Source organism: Xyrauchen texanus, chromosome 39, assembly GCF_025860055.1.
Source record: "Xyrauchen texanus isolate HMW12.3.18 chromosome 39, RBS_HiC_50CHRs, whole genome shotgun sequence".
In the NCBI taxonomy this organism is placed as follows: domain Eukaryota; kingdom Metazoa; phylum Chordata; class Actinopteri; order Cypriniformes; family Catostomidae; genus Xyrauchen; species Xyrauchen texanus.
The window spans coordinates 12,606,717-12,629,149 of NC_068314.1; the positions used below are offsets into that span (position 1 = coordinate 12,606,717).

At 43.6% G+C, this 22,433-nt stretch overlaps 1 protein-coding gene across 3 annotated transcripts in view; it reads left to right on the forward strand.

Moving 5' to 3' along the window:
* Positions 1–22,433, forward strand: part of lrp1aa (low density lipoprotein receptor-related protein 1Aa) — a 296,995-nt gene that overhangs the window by 197,138 nt on the left and 77,424 nt on the right. For all 3 annotated transcript variants that reach the window (XM_052110997.1, XM_052110998.1, XM_052110999.1), the window contains 3 exons: positions 2,490–2,603; positions 12,843–12,992; positions 13,492–13,614. In XM_052110997.1, the coding sequence (XP_051966957.1) occupies positions 2,490–2,603; positions 12,843–12,992; positions 13,492–13,614 (387 nt within the window). The remainder of the gene's footprint in view (positions 1–2,489; positions 2,604–12,842; positions 12,993–13,491; positions 13,615–22,433) is intronic.

Genomic DNA, 22,433 nt, shown 5'->3' on the forward strand with positions numbered 1-22,433 from the left:
TACAACACAATACTAATGTTTTAACTTAGGAAATGTTCAGAAATCAATATTTGGTGAAATAACCCTGATTTTCAATCAATGCTTTCATGTGTCTTGGCATATTCTCTACCATTCACTCCAGGCTCAAACATTCATGCAGCTTGGCTTTGTTTGATGGCTTGTGGCCATCCATCTTCCTCTTGATCACATTCCAGAGGTTTTCAATGGGATTCAGGTCTGGAAATTGGGTTGGTTATGACAGGGTCTTGATCCATAGGTCCTCCATCCACACCTTGATTGACCTGACTGTGTGGCATGGAGCATTGTCCTGCTGGAGAAACCAATCGTCAGAGTTGGGGAACATTGTCATAGCAGAAGGAAGCAAGTTTTCTTCCAGGATAACCTTGTATGTGACTTGATTCATGCATCCTTCACTATCATCACCGATCCTCGTCTGGTTGTCTAATGGTTAGATGGAGACCTGGAGAGGCCTACAGGCCACAGTGTATTGCACCCACTGTATAATTTGGTGGAGGACCGGTGATGATATATATACAGTACTGTGCAAAAGTTTTAGGCACTTATGAAACATGTTGCATAGTGAGGATGTCTTCAAAAATAATGCCATAAATACATTTCATTTAACAATTAATGTCATGCAAAGTCTAGTAAACAAAAAAGCTAAATCGATATTTAATGTGACCACATTTGCCTTCAAAACAGCACCAATTCTCCTAGGTACTCCTTTCTTGGTTGTTGGCAGACAGGATGTTTCAAGTTTCTTCCAAATTTTCCACAGTTCTTCTATCTGTTTAGGCTGTCTCAATTGCTATATCTCTTAATTTAATCCCAGACTGACTCAATGTTCAGTAGGGGGTCTGTGGGGGCCATGCTATCTGTTGTAGGGCTCCCTGTCCTTCTATTTACAAAAATAATGTTTGGGAGTCTAAAATACATTTTTCCTATTGACACACTAAAGCTAAAGATATACATAACTAGCTGAAGATAAATGCTTTTGTAAAAACAAAAACTTTTACACAGTACTGTGTATATATATATATATATATATATATATATATACATACAGTACACACAGTATATCTAGCATTGTGTGTGAACAAGGTGGACAACCATTGCCACCCTCTGCCTACCTTCACTTTCCCATTTAAATAAACCGAAACAAGGTTGCCTATATACTGTATTACCTTAATGCATCCAAATATTTACATTTTTGTTATATACAGATGCAAGGGAATGTATGGCAAAAGAGGTAGGGTATGTTGGATAAATATAAATAGACCCAGCTGTGAATTATTGCTCAGTGGGGCAGTTTTAACTGTTCATGAGATGGGTAGCCTGAGGGAAAATACTGTTCCAGTGCCTGACTGTTCCAGTGCTCAGTGCTCTGTAGTGCCTGCCAGAAGTCAACAGTTCAAAAATGTAGTAGGCTGGGTGAGTGACCACTAGATGGCTTGAGGGTGTCACACCTACCGAATGCCTACCTATGTACTTAACCAATGTCTTTGTTTTAATTGGTTATTTTGTTGTGGTAGCCTGTAGGGCTCTTTGAAATAACTGAAATAATTTGCCTAAATGATATGGAACCTTTATACGGTCAAGACCTGGAACTACTTCATAGCCTTGCATTGACTTGAAAAATAATTGTATGTCTTAGAACGTCCGAATCAATCAGAATCAAGCATTCAACAGACCCGTGGTATAACCTTAGTTACTGCATTAGGAATCATGAACAATTATTCTTTACAGCATATATTAATCTTTGTTCATTTTAGTCAAAACAAATACAACTGTTAGTTCATTTTAATTCATACTGCAATAACTAATGTTAACAAATACAACTTTATATAAAAATTATGTATTAGTATATGTTCAAATTAACATCAACCAAGATGAATTAATGCTGTAAAATTATTGTTCATTGTTAGTTCATGTTAACTATTGTTGTTTACAAATGTTAACAAATGGAACCTTATTATAAAGTGTTATATAGTGCTTTTTACAAAACATCGTTTCAAAGCAGCTTTACAGAAAATTATGCTGTAACAGAAAATTAAAGACGTCATTGTGTGGTTTAAATGAAACACGTGATTGAAAACCTTCCCTTAAAAATTTAATAATAATAAAATAAAATGCCTTTTATATTAATGAGCATTTCTGTCTGAAATGTCCTTAAGTGTCAAGAAAATAATGTCACAACAATACAACTGTTATGGTATAATTTATTTAATTTAATCAAATTTATTGCCTGTTTTTTACATTTTTTTTTATTTGACCTGGACATCTACACTATCTAGTCTTTGAAAGCATGGGCATTTTTAATGTGTAACTGCATTATTCATGTTGTATCACAACACTGTGCAGTCATTGTGACAGTCTTCACAATCACGTATGATGTATTATTACTCTTACCAAATTAATAAATGTAAATGTCTTTGTATGTGTGTGTTTGTGTGTGTGTGTGTGTGTGTGTGTGTGTGTGTGTGTCATAGCAACCCTGTGCACGGCAGATCAGTTTCAGTGTAGAGACAGCTCTTGTGTGTCAAACTCCAGTCGTTGTAATCAGGTGTTGGACTGTGAGGATGCCAGCGATGAAATGAACTGCTGTAAGTTCCAGCAATCATTGATTTTCATAGAGGAAACAAAAAACTTTTATTATTGCAATTACATACGTTGGTGCTAATGGCGCAGAAATTACAAACTTTAAAGGTGTATTCTGGGTATTTTCAACTTGATGTCTATGGGCAGCTTCTGTGATATGCTGTTAATTACTACAGACAATGTAGCATGAAAAAAAGCCCAATGATCTCCTGCTATGCAAAGTAAGGGCTGTAAAACACAAATGCAACATTATATGTAGAAAAAGTAACAAAATAAAAATTAAATAATAATAATGCAAAAAACATTACAAAATAAATATTTATATTATCAAAACTGTGAACCCGGTTACTTTCACTTGGTATCTACCTGGGAATACCAGGAAAAGACATTCAAGGGATGTGACATAACTTTATGTTACTCACGTAACCCCAGTTCTCTGAGAACAGAAGTAAGGTATCTCACTGTGGGATTTTGCCAATGACACCACATCTGTCAGTTGACAGGACAATCACAGTAGCGCTGGTGCGTAGGGTCTTTTTCCTTCTCGAGACAGGTGATACAGAGCGGGTGGGAATCCTTGGGCGAGATCATAGATCCACACGTGGATGGACGGGAGGGATCCTTGCCCTTCTCTCCACTGCTCGGTGAGCTCAGAGTCACCATTACAGAAACCTAAGCTCGAGAAAGGGTAGGAGCTAATACCGCTTTTAACTCTACTGAAAACTACGCAAACCCACCTTAACATGCTGGTTTACACCCAGAGAAACAATATTGACACAGCAGAAAAGTATATTCACTTCGACAGTGACTATATTCGCAAAATTAAAAAAACGCGCTTTGCAATCTACCTGAACGGCTTGTCTAACAAACTGTTCCCCGTCTGTTGTTCACTCGACGTTGTGTCAAATGAAGCGACATTAGAGTTACCTCTGAACTTGAGAAAAGCCAATGAGAAATTGTCAGACAGAATTTGGTGGTTCCTCCACCGGACATACAGGTATAAAAGGAGGGAATCGTGCATCTGTTCATTAAGATTTCTTCTTTGGAGACGAGCGGATGTGCGATCAGCGAGCTGAGATTACTTCTGTTCCACTCACCTCTGCAGAGCATTGCAGTTGGATCTATGGCACGTATCAGCGGCCCCTGGGCGCTTCGACAGTGCTTCTAAAAAAGAGAATATTTTCCTAAAACAATTTATTTCTCTAAAAGAGCACACACATGTCTTTTTAAAGAAGCCTTTCTGCCCCTGTGTAGTTCCTGGATGCGGTCGATATCTCTCCACTCCTGATGGTCATAGATGCTGCATTGTGTGTCTGGGCCGCGATCACACTAAGGCGGTTGTGGATGGTTCTTGTTCTCACTGCGAGAACTTAACCATGGCAACCTTTCCTTCCTAAAAAGGAACAGCACTCCAGCCAGTCTGACTACTCCCTCGGACCTGCTGAGCTGGATGATGAATTCCCTGCTGCATCGGAGAGCGCCCCGGCGTCTAACACGGAAGACTCGACTGGGCCCACCCAGTCTGAAGCTGATGCCCAGATGGCCAACATGCTTGCCCGGGCCGCCGTGAGCATGGTGTTGGACTGGAAACCTCCGTCCTCCCCTCAGCCCTCACGGCTAGACGATTGGGTCCTCGGGTCCGGGCGCTGCTCAAAGCCATGACGCCTTGATCCATTCAGACAGCACCACAACGATAGTGTACATAAATCGCCATGGCAGCATGCGCTCTTGTCACATGTTGCAACTCACCCGCTATCTCCTCCTTTGGACTCAGGTCGCTGCATGCCACTCATATCCCGGGCAAACTCAACACGGCAACGGACGTGCTGTCGCGACATGGCATGCTCAGCGGAGAGTGGAGGCTCCACCCCAAACAGTCCAGCTGATTTAGGAGCGGTTCGGCAAAGCACAGGTAGACCTGTTTGCTTCCCAAAAGACCTCCTACTGCCCGCTCTGGTACTCCCTAGTGGAGGCTCCCCTCAGGATAGACGCGCTGGCACACAGCTGGCCCCGGGGGACAAGTCACTCTATTGGCCCCCTATTGGCCCACGCGGACTTGGTTCTCTGATCTCATGCTCCTTGCTATAGCCCCTCCCTGGCGAATTCCCCTGAGGAAGGACCTTCTTTCCTCTAATCCCCTTCAGGGACCAGGTAGTGAACCTGCAAGCGCTGCCCCGGGAGGAGGCAGACCCAGACTTATCGTTGCTGTGTCCAGTGCATGCTTTGCGTACCTATTTGGACCGCACGTCTGACCGAGTGTTCCGCTTTCACATAGCTCCCTTCCCCTCCACAGAGGTGATCACGTGTGCTCTTTCTCCCAGTAGAGTCCACAAAACTCGTGCTCCATGGATGCCCTTCCTCCCTAGCCCTGTGGTCTGTGTATTCAGCGGAGGATGACTCTAATTACTCTGTACTGGAATAGGTGCTCCACAGGGTTGGCCTTAATAGATTAATCCCCCTGTGTGTATTTTCCACAGTACGGTCTCCCTACCTGCAGACCCTCGTCTCCCTTGGGCAGTCCCCTCTGCCACCAGGTCACTGTGTTTGTAGCAACTCCTTCCTCTCAGCAGGTAGGATCTACCACCACGCCACTTCCACATGTGGCCTGAAAACCCATGTGACGTATTCGCCACCTTTAACCTCCCCCCAGCCTGGGCGCTTCCCGATGCGTGTTATGGAGTGGTGGTGGTGTAGGGGTCTAAGCACATAACTGGTAATCTGGTAATCAGAAGGATGCTGGTTCGAGCCCCACAGCCACCACCATTATGTCCTTGAGCAAGGCACTTAACTCCAGGTTGCTCCGGGGGGATAGTCCCTGTAATAAGTGCTCTGTAAGTCACTTTGGATAAAAGCGTCTGCCAAATGCATAAATTTAAATGTCAATGTGTTATACCGTTAAATGGCCCCAGCTGCTCTAACTCTATGCGAGAAAAATGGAGAGAGAAAAGGAACGGCTACTCGGCCATTCGACACAACATCGAGTGAGCGACAGACGGGGAACATCTAAGTTACTGTTGTTTCATTTCATTGCTTCCGGTGTCAGATATGCCTGAGGCGAATTCCCATATTACAGAAGGAAAGTTAGAAAGAGAACCAAGGTTATTATTGTTAATGAAAACTAAGAAGAAAACGTTTGGTTACGTATGTAACCTCCGTTCCCCGAGGGAGGGAACGACACGTTGTGTCGGAGAAGCGACACTAGGGGTCTCTCTTGAGTGCCGATATTCACCTCTGACCTATTGAAAAGGGCCAATGAGAGTTGGCAGTCAGTATTTGCATACCCGCCCCGCGATCACGGGTATTTAAGCGGGGCAAATCACGGAAGTTTAGTCAGGATTTTTCTGAGGAGCCGAAATGGTCCGGCCACAACAGTGGCTCGGTTCAGCGACATGGCGGAGGAAAGACACAACGTGTCGTTCCCTCCCTCGGGGAACGGAGGTTACATACGTAACCAAACGTTCCCCTTCTGTCGCTCTCTCCACGTTGTGTCGGAGAAGCGACACTAGGGGACCCATTCCAATCTTGCCATGTGCTGAACCGTGTACGTGAACTTCCGATACAGAGGCGGGCAGGGATTCATCCAGTGCTGCACATCGTCTGTACCTGGCTGCACGTACCCTTCCCCAATGCCTCATACGAACATCGGGATCCTTCTAGTTACCCTGAGAGGGGAACAAGGCGATGTTTGCCAACATGGGAAAGCCTGGCTGGCTGGGCCTCTTTTCTCTCTATGTTTCTCGCATAGAGCAATCACGGCCGGGGCCCTTACACGCATATAGGGAAGGGGGTCTTACCCAGACCCTGCGGAGACCACACCTGCCCTTTTTCTTGGGGAGGAAAAGTGAGGAAAAGACTCGAGTCTGGAGCCAGTGCTGGAGTGGTCTCATATGCATCAACCCCAGCGGCGCGACCGCCGCGGAGGACGCCATATGCCCCAGGAGCCTCTGGAAAAGTTTTAGAGGGACCACTGTGCCTGGCTTGAAGGAAGCGAGGCAATCCAGTACCGACTGAGCATGCTCGCTTGTGAGACATGCTGTCATTGAGACTGAGTCTAACTCCATGCCGAGAAAAGAGATGCTCTGAACCGGAGTGAGCTTGCTCTTTTCCCAGTTGACCTGAAGCCCCAAGAGCACCTGGTCTCTGTGTGTGCATAGTAACTCGAGAGTGTGCTAGGATGAGCCAGTCATCGAGGTAGTTGAGAATGCGAATGCCGGCTACTCATAGCGGGGCAAGGGCCGCCTCTGCGAACTTCGTGAAGGCGCGAGGGGACAGAGACAGGCCGAAGGGCAGGACTTTGTACTGAAACGCCTGGCCGTCGAACGCGAACCGTAAGAAGGGTCGGTGTCGTGGCAGAATTGAGACGTGGAAGTACGCGTCCTTCAGGTCTACCGCTGCGAACCAATCTAGATGCTGAATGCCAGCCAGAATATTTCTCTGCGTGAGCATTTTGAACAGGAGTTTTAACAAGGCCCGATCGAAAACTCGCAGGTCCAGGATTGGTCGTAAGCCGCCGCCTTTCTTGGGTACAATGAAGTAAGGGCTGTAGAAACCCTTCCTCATTTCGGTTGGAGGGACGGGCTCTACCACGCCCTTGGCTAAGAGGGTCGTGATTTCCGTGTACTGCGGAAAAGCGGACGCCCCTGAAGGGGGGCGGGAGCCGGGCAAACTGAATTGCGTAACCGAGTCGAATGGTCCGGTGCAGCCAGTGTGATGCGTTGGGAAGCGAAAGCCACGCTTCCCAGCTCTGCGCTAGGGGCACCAAAGGGACGAGTATTTTGGACGTACCCGGCGAGGCCTCGCAGCGGGGCGGAACAGGTAATGCAGCGTCGGGCGGCTTCGTCGCGGCCTGAGACTGAGGTGCTGAGTATAGACTCAAAGCACTTACCTTGCTCCGCGCACCCGGCAGGGGGCGGGTTCGTGACTGAGGAGGAGGTCTGATGCTGGTGTCCTCTGGACTCATCTGAACCAGCCGGCCGGGGGACAGTCGTGGGCAGGCGGAAGGCGGGATCGCCGCGTCCGGTGTACCGGGGCTGTCGTAATCTGAAAGCAGATTGCCGTGAGAACGGCATTTGCGGGCCAGGTGACTCAGAGGCAAAGGAAATAGCTCTTATTGAGAATGTGGGTACCACAGCCCCTGTCAGGGGGTGTGGCAAATGAAAAAACAAAGGATTCTCCTCCCGGCCCTCCACCGGGGGACGGAGCTGTCTTACCACCTCCGGAGCTAACGTTTTCGGCTTTGGGTCGGCTGTCTCGGGAATGCTTGGGAGCCTTCCGGGTCCTAGAGGGGGTTCGTGAGACAGGGGGCGTGCGCCGCCTGCGGGGTGCTTCGACGCTGGGGCTGAGAGCTGGGCCCGGGTTGAGGCGGAGCAGGAGCTGGTTTCTTCGCAGGGGACGCCCTCGGCGGGCAGACGGGGCAGGGCCCGTGAGCGGCAGGTCTCGCGGCGGGGCATGATGCTTGAGAGATGGCCTCCGTCTGCTTCTTCACCGCGGAGAACTGTTGGGCGAAGTCCTCGACGGTGTCGCCGAAAAGGCCAGTCTGAGAGACAGGTGCGTCCAGGAGGCGGTTCTTGTCGGCCTCACGCATCTCGACCAGACTGAGACAAAGATGGCGTTCCTGGACCACTAGGGTGGCCATCGCCTGTCCGAGTGCCTGCGCTGTGGCCTTCGTCGCTCTCAGGGCGAGGTCGGTCGCTGAGCGCAGTTCCTGCAGCACATCAGGATCAGGTCCACCCCGTGCATGTTTCTGAGTGCTTTGGCCTGGTGGACTTGCAGGAGGGCCATCGCCTGCAGGACGGAGGCAGCGCGTCCAGCCGCACTGTAGGCCTTCGCATTGAGCGAGGATGTTGTCCTACAGGGCTTGGATGGGAGTACGGGGCGGCCATGCCAGGAGGTAGGGCTACCGGGGCATAGATGGTACGCAACTGCCCTATCGACCTGGGGAATTGCCCCGTATCCATGGCGCTCTCCGCCATCGAGGGTGGTGAGTGTGGAGCGGGTGGCACCTAGACGGGCGGAGAGCGGGGCTCTCCACGTAGACGTCAGCTCGTCATGCACCTCCGGGAAAAACGGGACCGGGGGGATGCGAGGCCGCGAACGGTGCGATGCCCCCAGGAACCAGTCATCCAACCGTAAAGGCTGTGGGGAGGATGGACGGTTCCAATCCAACCCCACGCTTACGGCGGCCCGGGAAAGCATGTCAGACATCTGAGCGTCGGCCTCAGCCTGGGCCTGCTGGCCCAAAGGCGGCAGTCCAGGGGAGTCCTCGGCATCAGACATCACACTCTCCGCAGCGGCAAGCTCATCTGCTACGGGCTCGGGAGGATAGACAGCCGGGCCGTAAGGCGAGCCGCTATCGCCGCGAGCGTGGACGGGGACCAGCGAGCGTGTCGGGGTACGGGAGGTTCGCAGGGGGCTACCCGGCGAAACCGCACCTGCTGCAGCCCCCAAATCGCACCCAACGCCAACCGCATCGTCCTCAATCCAGTGGGAAGAAGGAGCAATGCGGGGTGCAGCTGGGGTGGCTTGCTTTCTGTTGAAAGCAAGCCGCGACCGCAATGTGGTCATGGTCATGTTCTCGCAGTGAGAACATGAACCATCCACAAAAGCCGTCTCGGTGTGATCGCGGCCCAAACACACGAGACAGCGCCTGTGGCCGTCTGTAGCGGAGAGCACTCTACCGCATCCAGGAACAACACAGGGGCGGAAGGGCATCTTGAAAAAGACGCGTTCTGAAAAGAACGTTCAACGCCGCTGTGTTTTGCTCTTTTAGAGAAATTACTCTTTTAATAGGAATTTACTCTTTTAATACACAGTGTGTGTGTGTGTCTGCGCTGTCGAGCGCTCAGGGGCAACAATGCACGCCGTGCAATGTAAAGGAGAAAGCCGCTGTTGTGCGCCGTCAAGATCCAACAGCATGCAGATCGTCAGAGGAAACAGGAACGTTTTAATGTGGTGTGTAACTCGCAGCAAACTGCAGACAGCCCATCGGCTCCGAAGAAATTTTCTGACTAAACTTCCGTATTTGCCCCGCTTAAATACCCGTATGCGGGGGCGGGGTATGCAAATACTGACTGCCAACTCTCATTGGCCCTTTTCAATAGGTCAGAGGTGAATATCGGCGCTCAAGAGAGACCCCTAGTGTCGCTTCTCCGACACAACGTGGGCACTTGAGATTAGACACCGGTTTTAGACATAATTTAGCGCAGATGTAAGCGCCCTTACAGCTTTTCTCTCCCAGACGGGCGCTTGACCACGCCCCCGCTGCCACACACGGCTTGTAATAAAACATTTGCAGTAAACAGTAGCCTACCAAGAAAGTCATTGGTCACTGTCTTCCTCGTCCTGTGCACTGAAACCACTGAAGTCATCTCCTTCGGTGTCGGAGTTGAATAGCCTCAGATTTAGTTGTCTTTTTGCACTGAGTCAATTCCTCACGCTGCTGTTTCCAACGTCTTATCATCGACTCATTAAGACCAAGCTCCCGTGCAGCAGCTCTATTTCCTTTTCCAACAGCCAGATCAATCGCCTTCAACTTGAAAGCAGCGTCATATGCGTTTCTCCATGTCTTTGCCATGGTGAGGGTGACAAAATTACTACCGTAATCATAATGATGGGAAGTTTGAGCGCGCTCGATTTAATCTAAACAGTAAACAAAAAAAGTTGTTTTGACCTTAACCCGTTCGGCAATTTCATTGGTCTAATGAAAGCTTCACGCCGCCAAAAAACTGAGCACGTCACAGAGCATGTCACAGCATTGTATAAGCCGCGAGGTTCAAAGCGTGGGAAAAAGTTGCGGCTTATAGTCCGGAAATTACGGTATATATATATTAGGGCTTTCAATCGATAAAAATTATTTATTGAATTAATTACATGGTGTCCCGTTTAATTTATCACGATTAATCGCATATACAAATACACTCACCTAAAGGATTATTAGGAACACCATACTAATACTGTGTTTGACCCCCTTTTGCCTTCAGAACTGCCTTAATTCTACGTGGCATTGATTCAACAAGGTGCTGAAAGCATTCTTTAGAAATGTTGGCCCATATTGATAGGATAGCATCTTGCAGTTGATGGAGTTTTGTGGGATGCACATCCAGGGCAAGAAGCTCCCGTTCCACCACATCCCAAAGATGCTCTATTGGGTTGAGATCTGGTGACTGTGGGGGCCATTTTAGTACAGTGAACTCATTGTCATGTTCAAGAAACCAATTTGAAATGATTCGAGCTTTGTGACATGGTGCATTATCCTGCTGGAAGTAGCCATCAGAGGATGGGTACATGGTGGCCATAAAGGGATGGACATGGTCAGAAACAATGCTCAGGTAGGCCGTGGCATTTAAACGATGCCCAATTGGCACTAAGGGGCCTAAAGTGTGCCAAGAAAACATCCCCCACACCATTACATCACCACCACCAGCCTGCACAGTGGTAACAAGGCATGATGGATCCATGTTCTCATTCTGTTTACGCCAAATTCTGACTCTACCATCTGAATGTCTCAACAGAAATCGAGACTCATCAGACCAGGCAACATTTTTCCAGTCTTCAACTGTCCAATTTTGGTGAGCTCTTGCAAATTGTAGCCTCTTTTTCCTATTTGTAGTGGAGATGAGTGGTACCGGTGGGGTCTTCTGCTGTTGTAGCCCATCCGCCTCAAGGTTGTGCGTGTTGTGGCTTCACAAATGCTTTGCTGCATACCTCGGTTGTAACGAGTGGTTATTTCAGGCAAAGTTGCTCTTCTATCAGCTTGAATCAGTCGGCCCATTCTCCTCTGACCTCTAGCATCAATAAGGCATTTTCAGCCCACAGGACTGCCGCGATACTGGATGTTTTTCCTTTTCACACCATTCTTTGTAAACCCTAGAAATGGTTGTGTGTGAAAATCCCAGTAACTGAGCAGATTGTGAAATACTCAGACCGGCCCGTCTGGCACCAACAACCATGCCACGCTCAAAATTGCTTTAATCACCTTTCTTTCCCATTCTGACATTCAGTTTGGAGTTCAGGAGATTGTCTTGACCAGGACCACACCCCTAAATGCATTGAAGCAACTGCCATGTGATTGGTTGATTAGATAATTGCATTAATGAGAAATTGAACAGGTGTTCCTAATAATCCTTTAGGTGAGTGTATTTGCCCCTCATATAACAATAATTAAATATATAATGATGAAATAATTATACATAGTTATCTTTAAATATTTTAAAATTATATACAATCCATTTCACAAGTGAATTTGTCAATCAGTTGGAGATATATTATGAGGGCTTGTTTAAGGACCTGTCAATGTACACATGCGTCAAACATGCTTGTTTTGTGTCTCGGGTGCGTTGCATCATAAAAATAAAATATTTAGGTCACTGTGTCAAGTTAAATATAGTTTAATACTTAATCTTTAAATACATCTTGAGATCCCTTAGTTCGCATTTGCGCTCCTTCAAGTGTTTTGAACGCAAGAACGTAACGCATGTCTGTGCTGTGGGTTGTTTTCTTCACTGTATAAACTGCGTGTTGCTCATACAGCTGAAATTTCACTTACTGCCCTCTGGAGTAAACAGGTGGTACTACAAGCTTGCATTTCTCAGGAATCTTCCTTATTACTGTCTGGGGGCATTCTGATTAATTGCGTTAATTTTTTTAACGCATTATTTTTGGTAAAATGAATCGCACTGAATTAACGTGTTAAATCGACAGCCCTAATATATATATATATATATATATATATATATATATATATATATATATATATATATATATATATATATATATATATATATATATATATATGTATTTATTTTATTTTTTTTTCAGTTCCAGTTCCAAAATGGAGCAAGTAAATAAGCTTCTTATTTCTGCTTTTTTTTTACACTCCAGTAAACATGCCCCATAGACTTCCTATTAAGTGTCTATTAAGTGCATATTGTAACACATTTCTCATTTGTTTACTGCGTACTGTGCATACTGAGGGACAAACTGAAAATTATTTTCTGTGAAAATCAGCGACATGACACAGAAGCAGTACACAGACATTAGGTTGAAAATAACTAGTATTGTTGAATTAACTTGGATCCATAATAAAAAAAAAAAAAGATTTGATAGGATTTGTCATCAATATCTGTTCCCTCTCTGAAAATGAAGGCATTATAATATAGATATATTATATAATATAATATATATAATATAATATTTTATTGCAGAATTTGTTCTTTGATTTCTCAAGTGTTTGTGTTGTTGTTCAGCGGCTGCTGATTGTTCCAGTTATTTCCGTCTGGGTGTAAAGGGTGTCACCTATCAGCGCTGTGAGTTCACCTCACTCTGTTACTCACCCTCGTGGTTGTGTGATGGGGCAAATGATTGCGGAGACTTTTCAGATGAAAGAAACTGCCCAGGTAAACACAAGTGCATACATTAGCTCTGTTCCAAAAACCGAGTGAGCTGTACATTTTGGAACAAGTAGGATGTCATGTACAAATTTTTATAAATTGCACAGATACTACAGTATATACTGCAGCAATAGTAGCCAATTGTAGTTTGTTAGTATGGTAGCTCACTGTAGCTCAATACAATTTTTCATCCAAGATGGCTGATGAGGCGAGGGGAATTTTAAATATAACTACAGGTAAATTTAATTTGAAATTGAACTTAATACCATTTGGTTGTGAAATGTAGTGATACAAATTCCATCTAATTAAAAATATACAATATTTGTGTTTGCTGTGGATTTCTGTGTCTATTAAAGTATTGGTTTATAAGCTAAGCAACAAGCTAACACTAGAATATGTTCTAATCAAGAGTGAGTGTTGGTACAGTCTCTTGTATGTCTAACATGAGGAAATACCAAATCACAAAGACAGTATCTTACATCGGTTGTTTGTTTTTGTTGCCCAGAAAAGAAGAAGAGAAAGTGTCCGTCCAACTTTTTTGCTTGTCCCAACGGGCGCTGTATTCCCATGAGCTGGACCTGCGACAAGGAGAACGACTGTGAGAATGGAGACGACGAGTCACACTGTGGTAATTTACACGCGCGTGCACGCAGACACAAACAAACACACACAAACACACACACACACACGCACACACACACACACACAAATCAGTGGCAATTGCTTTAAAACTACACTGGAAGCACTGTTTCCCCTAAAATGATAAGAAATGCAGAAATGACAAGTTTGATTTATGTGCAAATAATCTATATAAGTTACAAATTTGTCTTTGTGCATTAATAACTTTTTAGTGAATAAGTGTAAAATATCACACATTACCATAGCACTGTTTGTTCGTAATGCAATACACTTTTTTCGGTGGACACACAGCAATAGTTCCTCATTGAAGCCGTGCTTCAAAGGGAGTCTATGGTAGATACCTGTACTATTATGCTGTGTACCATTCAACTTGGAAAGCTGGAATTTTTTACTTCCTACTAGGAAAAGTGCAATGGAATGACTTGGAAACTCGTGTGTAAATGTTCAACTCAATTTTCGAAGAGATGTGGCAGCATGACGTTTCGCAAACATCTTGGCACAAAGTTAATAATAAACAATTACTTTTATCAAATTATTTCCACCAATGAATCAAAGGTCCTAGATATTACATGATATTACATGAACAGCTGGGGCCAGTGGTGGCACAGCGGTTAAGGCTCTGGGTTACTGACCGAAAGGTTGGGGGTTCAAGCCCCAGCACCGCCAAGATACCACTGTTGGGCCCTTGAGCAAGGCCCTTGACCCTATCTGCTGTTTCATGGCTGACCCTGCGCTCTGACCCCAGCTTAGTTGGGATATGCGAAAACAACTGCATTTCATTGGCCCTGTAACTGTACTCTGCACAATGACAATAAAGTTGAATCTTAATCATAAAACCTGTTTAGCAAATGTTTGCAGAGATGGGAACTCAAAATACAGTAAATATTACTGTCTTTTATATAGATATTCGAATTGCAGTATTGTTAATCAATTTGATTGCTAGGAGACATCTCCATTGACCATCGAACACCTGATAATGGGAGCATAGCAGTTTTGTTTGTTTGCTTATCATATTCGAAGCATCACGCAATTAAATCGCAGGGGAATAGCCCTTCCACATAGAAAGTAATGAGATGTTCGCCGTTAGCACATTCACACCTTTACAATAGGTGGTGCTATTCGACAAGCGATTTTACCCCGGTATGGTAAGTGGCATAAAGCACCTTTCTGGTGCTGCACTTCCCCCATCATGGATGAGAAGAACTATTGGACAAGTTTGCAAAAGCAAGATAAGAAAATTAGTTCTCTAGCGAGCAGATAGAGAAAAGAAAACACATTTCTCTACAAGCTGCAGCAGCAATGAGTTTGTTGTTGATTTACTCAACGAGAAAGAAAACAAAAACTGTTTCAGTTCTCCTGCTGGACAAGTTGACTGGCAGTATCATCATGTACATAGCAGTCTGAGGGGTGATTGGAAAGAATTGAGTGTAAAAATAATATTAATGGTTGAAACATGTTAGCAAATGGAACAATTCTGATTACATGCCACTGTTACGAAAACTGTATGTGCTTGTGTTAAGTACATTTGTTTAAAATCACTGTATAGTGCACACATATATAATGACAGTTAAAACAAATATTGTCAGTTGAAACAATACCGTGTCACGCTAACGGACGTGCGCACGCACACACAAATAATGAGGGAACAGCTGTGTAAAATGGAGGGCAGGTGAGTGTAATCCAAAAGGTGAATACTGGGAAATATAGTCCATGAACAAGGGGAAAATTAAACGGTCACTGAAACTGAACTGAAGATGAGGGAAAAAACACAAGGCTGTTTGTGACAGAAATCCAAAGATGGATGAGAAGGAAGGGAGGCGGCCACAAAGTAGGGACAGGGTCAGGAGGCCTGGGAGGCAGCCACAAGGTATGGACAGGGGCAGAGCCACAGTTGGTTTGGGGAGTTGAGTCTCAGTAGGCAGAGCTGAAGGTGGAGCTGGTAGAGCCACAGGAGGAGCAGGGAATCGATTTCCAGGAGGAGGATCTTGAGGCTGAGCAGGCAGAACCGCTGGAAAATAGGGATTGAGACTCAGGAGGAACTGCTGGAGGTGGAGCGGGCAGAGCCGCAGGAAGAGCAGGGAATTGAGTTCCAGGAGGAGGATCCGGAGGCAGAGCCGCTGGAGGATCAGGGATTTTAGTCTCAAATGGAGTGGGAGGAGTCCTTGGAGTCTCAGGAGAAGCAGGTGGAGCCGCTGGAGGAGGAGTCTCGAAAGGACCGGATGTGACTGCTGGAGGAGTCGTCTCTGGAGGAGTGGGCGGAGTCATGGAAGACTCTGTGGGCAGAGTCACCATGGTCAGAAGCGCTGGCAGCGACTGGGAAATGGCCTCTATGGCCAGGAGGGCTGGCAGTGACAGGGAAACGGCCTCTGTGGTCATGGCCACTGGCATTGATGGGGGAACAGCTTTTGTGGCTGTGAGTACTGACAGTGACAGGGGAACGACCTCAGTGGTTGTGGACACTGGCAGTGATAGGGGAATGACCTCCATGGTCATGAGCACGGGCAGTGCCTGGGGAGTACAACCCCTTCTCTTCCTGGAAGGCCTGGAGGGAGGCGCCGTGGAAGGCCTGGAGGAAGGCGCCGTGGAAGCCTGCGGCAGGGGATTGGCCTCCATGGCCGAAAGGGTCAAGGGGTCTCCGGAACCACCAGAGCTGAGAGCAGAAGGTCTGTCTTTACAATTTCTAAGATAAAATCCTGAAGAGTCAGACAATCACAGTCCAAAGGGACTAGTTTCCTTACCCGGCCATTGAGTCCCAATCACAACATAGTTCTGAGGGATCTCTCACACTAGTTCAATTGGGTGGCCAGACTACAGAATTTAAGGCAATACTCAGCTGCAGAAGTGGACCCTTGGGATAATCTCTCAATCAGTCCTGCTGGATCCATAATGTGGTCGGTTCTTCTGTCACACTATTGGGAAAGACGAGAGAAGAGATTGTGGATCCAAATGCAGAATTACTTATTATGCTACTCAGAAGAAGATGAAGAAGAAACAATGATGAAAATAAAGCACTGAGCAAAAGGGATATCAAAAACGCAACAGCAGTTTGTTTGGCTAAATATGTAAGTAACAATCACAAATTAACACGTTAACAAACAAACAAGAACCGACCATGAGTGAAGGAAACAAAAGGGTACTGTATATATACACACAGATGAATAATGAGGGAACAGGGAACAGCTGTGGAAGATGGAGGGCAGGCGAGTGTAATAAAAAAGGTCCATACTGGGAAATGTAATCCATGAACAAGGGGAAAACTAAACAGTCACTGAAACTGAAACTGAACTGAAGGTGAGGAGAAAACACAGGGGAGTTCATGACATACTGATTGTATACTTGTCTCAAATCTCATTTATTTATAAAGCCCTTTAAAATTACAATGTAGACCAAAGTTCTGAACATAAGAATAAAGAATAAAAACAGTAAGCATAAAAGATAGAAGACAACCATTACATCACTTCACACATTTACCTTCAAGTAAAGAAACCATAAAAATAAACATAGGTGACAACCATAAAATTACAACACACAGCATCTATCAAGTGTTGAAAGCAGAGACAACAACTAGGTATTTAAATGAGCTTTAAAAGTCAACTATGTAGTGGAGGATCCAATATCAACTGGTAGACCATTCCACAACCTTGGACCAGGAGCAACCCTGTAGCGGGTAGGGATGGGTGGATCGATCCTAATGTATCGATACTTCCGATACTGATGTAGTATCAAGAATAGAGATTTTCACATAAAAATATTAATTCTGAAGTTTTTTTTTAACAAGTGATATTATTTAGATAACATGAATATGAATGCATCTCATAAGCTTCGAAGTGGAAAATAATAATTATATGAGTGAATTGTTGCATGGCACCGGAACTATTTTTTCTTCCGCTCTTCTTGACTTGCAGAAATGCTCAAATACACCAGCAGTCAGACAGCACTCACCCTTTCAGTCATAGCACTCGTTCAGAGAGGGAGCAGTGCTTCCTGAGATAATGACAGAAAAACAGCATCTGGAGTTATTCACACCAAGTAATAACAAACCTAGATGTGATGTATTATAATGGGCTTGTGTGACCTTATTTAAATTCAGAGTTGTTAAACATTGAAAATGATCTTTAATCCTTGTTATTAAATGATACACATATGAAAACTTACCATGGATTTACTGTAGCAATATTGTATTATTCATGACTAATACCACAACTCTAGTAACTATGTTTTTTTTTTTAGTAACCAAGGTTTTGATGAAATTAACTATGGTTTTACTACTGCGTTACTGTAGTGTCCATATGGTAACTTGCTTTTTGTAATAGTAACCATATAATAATACCTGTGGTTAATTTTGAGGTTTTATATGTGGCTTAATACTAACTCATTTTTAAAGTGTAAACCAATTTTCTATTTAGCCCCATAAATATATAAAAAAAAAGTAATAAAAAAGTTACACATTTTATCCAAAGAATTTGTTAAAATTACATTTATTAGAAGTATTGGTATTGGTATCGATATCGTCGATATTAGCTTAAAAGTACTTGGTATCGGATCGAGAAGAAAAGTGGTATCGCCCATCGGCCCTCTAGGGGGCGCTGATCACACACACACACACACACACACACACACGCACCAAAATGTTTTTAATAAATATATAAATATATGGTATTACTCAACAAACGCTTGCTTGATTTGCAAAAATTAGGTGTCGTTTTAGAGCTTAGAGGTGTAACTTTACAATGAATATGCCTGATCTGACCAATTCTAAAAGACTGCTTTTAAATTTGCTGATAAATTAGTGTTTAAAAAAGATTTTAAAAAAAGATCACACTGCCATGTGTTATATATCTTTGGAAAGGTTTGTTTTATTCATAGACCAAACCCCAAATGTATTTATAAAAAAAATAAGATTAACAGCCTTTACGTCACATATTGGTTTATTACTTAAAGGGGACCTATTATGCAAAATTCACTTTTACATGGTGTTTGTACATACATGCCCAGATAGCAATAAGTCGGCGGGCCGCTGGCGGTGCTCCGGCGGCAGTAGAAGCGGCAGAATGGCGATATCGCAAACACGTTTGACGGCGCACCGCCGGCGGCAGCCGCTTTTAAAAATATAAAATATATATATATATATATATATATATATATATATATATATATATATATATATATTTTTTTTTTTATATATATATATTTATAGCATGCAGTTTATCAAGAATAATGATTGATCAAACCAGACAAATTTCCATTTGGCGTTTTAATTCCACATTTCAAAGTACAGTAACTGTCATCGAAACAAGATGTCAGATCACTGAAATATAAATAACAGAAAAATACAAACATTATATACACACACACACACACACACACACACACACACACACACACACACACACACAAAAGAACATGCAGGTTTCCAATTAAATTTTGGTAAAAAAAAAAAATAATAATTTTAAAACACTATTGTAACACTTACAATAATTGTTAATAATATAAAGAGGTCAGCTCTGGGATGAAAAGAATTACCAGTAAACATAAGCAATGAGGATATTTGGTACCAAATAAAGTGCAGGATACCAAATAAATTGAGGTATAACATCATATTTACAAGTCATTTCTAACAATAGGTTAAGTGGTAATAATTTAGAGTAAAGCTCTGGAGTAGAATATACCATTATAACTGCAATGCTGACCTGTGGCACAAGGATTTACAAGCTATATGTAACAATAGAATAACAGTTAAGCACTGTGATGGAATGAAAGTAGAATTTTTGGTACTAGTTAATGTGCAATATCAAGTATCAGAGGTATGAAATAGGATTTACAAACTATAATAGAATCGTTAAGCACTGACGGAATGAAATAAGCCAATACTAAAGTCACGGTAAGTAGAATATTTGATACCAGATAATGTGCAAATATCAAGTATTAGATGTATAATCTAGGATTTACAAGCTATATTTAAAAATAGAATAGTTAAGCACTGTAACAATGAAATAAGCAGCAAATTGTATATGAAATAATTGAGATCTTTGGTATCAAGGAATGTGCAGGATAACAGGTATAATATACATTTTGACATTCAACTTACACATGACAACAAGTGGGAATAAATATAATTAACAGCAGAAAATCTGGCTGTAGAGAACACAGCCAATCAGAATGTCTGGAGAGGTTGGGGACAGCGTGATGTAGTGGGCTAAGAATCACCGGTTTTCCCCGACCTCCAGAATGAGGCAGTGCAAATTGGCATATCTTCAGTGATTCCTCGTGTGCCTGTATAAAAGGACAAACCATCCCATATTCATCCAAGGAGCTGCCCTCAAAGCAGGGTCACGAGAGAAAAAAAAAAAAAAAAGATCAATTTCCACAGTGAACAGCGTGGATTGGGTGAGTGTAGTCTGACACTTTTAGCAGGCTTTTTTAGGGGTCTTGATGTTACTGACTGCAGGATAAAGAAAGGGTTCCAGTTGTCAGTGATGCTGGGGTGTCAGTAGTCAGCCTAGTTTTAAGGGGTCGGCTGTGGGTCCCTCTCAGCTGTGCAGCACCTTTTTCCACCTTCATGTTCAGATGCTCCTTTCAGGTAACGCGTAACGTTAACCTGGATCGCCTCATCAGTGGCATCCTGGGTTGCCGGGTTCTTCCGGATGGCTCCTGTAGAAAATAAAGATCTGTCATTCCATTTGAATGGCATAAGGTCATACACATCTACTTAAATATAAAAAAAATATCCAACTTACTTTGAACAATGGTCTTCAGGAACATGTCTCTAAAACATGCTTTATCCCCTTCACCAGTCCAGGTTGTATTGATGGAAAGGTGATTAGAGAAGATACTCTGAAGCATTCGTCACACGGTTGTCTTTAGGTCCCTCCCACATTTGATTGCCAAAAACCGAAGCTGAAAATACAAAAAAACATGTTACAAATTACATTCCTCTGCAGCTTCTCATAAATTTAAAATGTGACAGGCTGTGGATTCAGACTGTAGAATATGCAGTGTACGATATTAATTTTACTTTTTAGATTACCCTATGGCGTTATAAACGAAATCGGCACACTTACAAATCGTTGCTGGAGCTCTTTATCCTGCCTCAAACTGTTGCCAAATCTTCCTGGGTGTCTAGGGGGGAGTAACAGATCCCCTGGCAGGGATAACTCTCCAACAGACACATTGGCACTGAAATGTTGCAGCACAGCATTTTGTTGTCCATGCTACGCACAACATCGCCAAACTCCAAGACGTCGCAGCATTAGGGTTTGATCTGCACCTACAGGGGTTCCCAGAATAAAAGAATAAAGTAGTCAGTCCTGGTCCTTCAACTACTAAACTATGACATTTATATCTAGGTCTACTACATGTACAGGTGGCCCCAGTGGGAATTAAACCAACAACCACAGGTGTTGTTTGCAAGCTGTACCTGATTGCCCAGTGCGAGCAAATGTCTTCAACATTGTCCCAACTTGCTTCACTTACTCTTGAAGTGAGCCGCTGTCACCTGGGAAGTAACAATATATTGATTAGCAATACACTAAATATAATAGTAATATAATATAACCACAATTATCATACCAGTAACTTTCCCTGTAATTTCTATCCACAGTATGTTATGCATGGCATACAAGTTCATAATGAAGAACCCTTATGATAACATCAATTTCATTTTTTTTCTTTGAAGCAGAATATTTGTTTGTAAAAGGGGAGGAAAAAGAAAATAATGAAATATTGGTATACAGATTTTGGTTGATATATCATACTGTACAGTGAAATTTGCTATTGTTATATTGTTAGTATCCCTACTCACCTGAAGGACGGATAGATCAGGCAAATCTCCAGTCAGGCCTTTGTAGAGTGTGCTCCTTTGAATAACACTTTCATGAGTGGGAAGTGGCATATCCACAGGTATTTTAATTCAAACATGCAACATATTGTAATAAATCTACAATATTCAGCCTTTACCTTACACCCTCGGTTGTTGCTCTACACTTTTATTATATTAAATACTTATTTATATAGCTTGCTCACTGTATAATCATGATAGCCTAATACTTATAACACAAGATTGCATCTTAAACGAATGACTGAGTTGAAAACTTGAATAAGAACGCATTTTACACAGAGGGGACCAGCTAGGGAAACTTACCTGCCTACAATAACTGTTTTCATTTGATTTGAGTTACATTAAACATGAATAACCTTAGCCGAGTCCCCAGGAACATCGGGCTATTAAAGTAACAAGCCTATAACTGCGGTCTTATCAATTCTAGCTTCACCATACACTCAAACTGTGAGGTTTATCTGCTTTCCTCGTGGACCTGTAGCACAATGCCCTGACAGTGACTTCACCTGTGCCCTGATCTTTATTAGAAACTGAGAGGAGAGCAAGTTAATATAATTTATATTACAATTATCACAAAAAGTAACAAACAGTCTGCTTTAAAACTAAGAAAAAACAAGCTTCTATACTAACCTTACATAAAAAATTAACACGTGGCGAACTAGCTTAGCCGCTATCTGCCGGCACACCACATTAGATTAAAATACTTACCCTTGTAGTTGTGCAGATAACTCGACATGTAGAGTTTAAAGCCCTTGTCCCTCTTGCTTGTCGGAGCAGGGGACCAGGCATCAACAATGCGATGAACATCGCTGACGCGTATTTTCGGAAGATTCTGGAGACATCGAGTAAAAATAGACATTTTGGGCGACGCGCAAGTAAACCAGAAACAGATATGGCAACAGTCTTTGTAATGTGTTTTAGCAATACATTTTTAACATTTATAATGCGTTTAGATTTTTTTTTTATTGCCT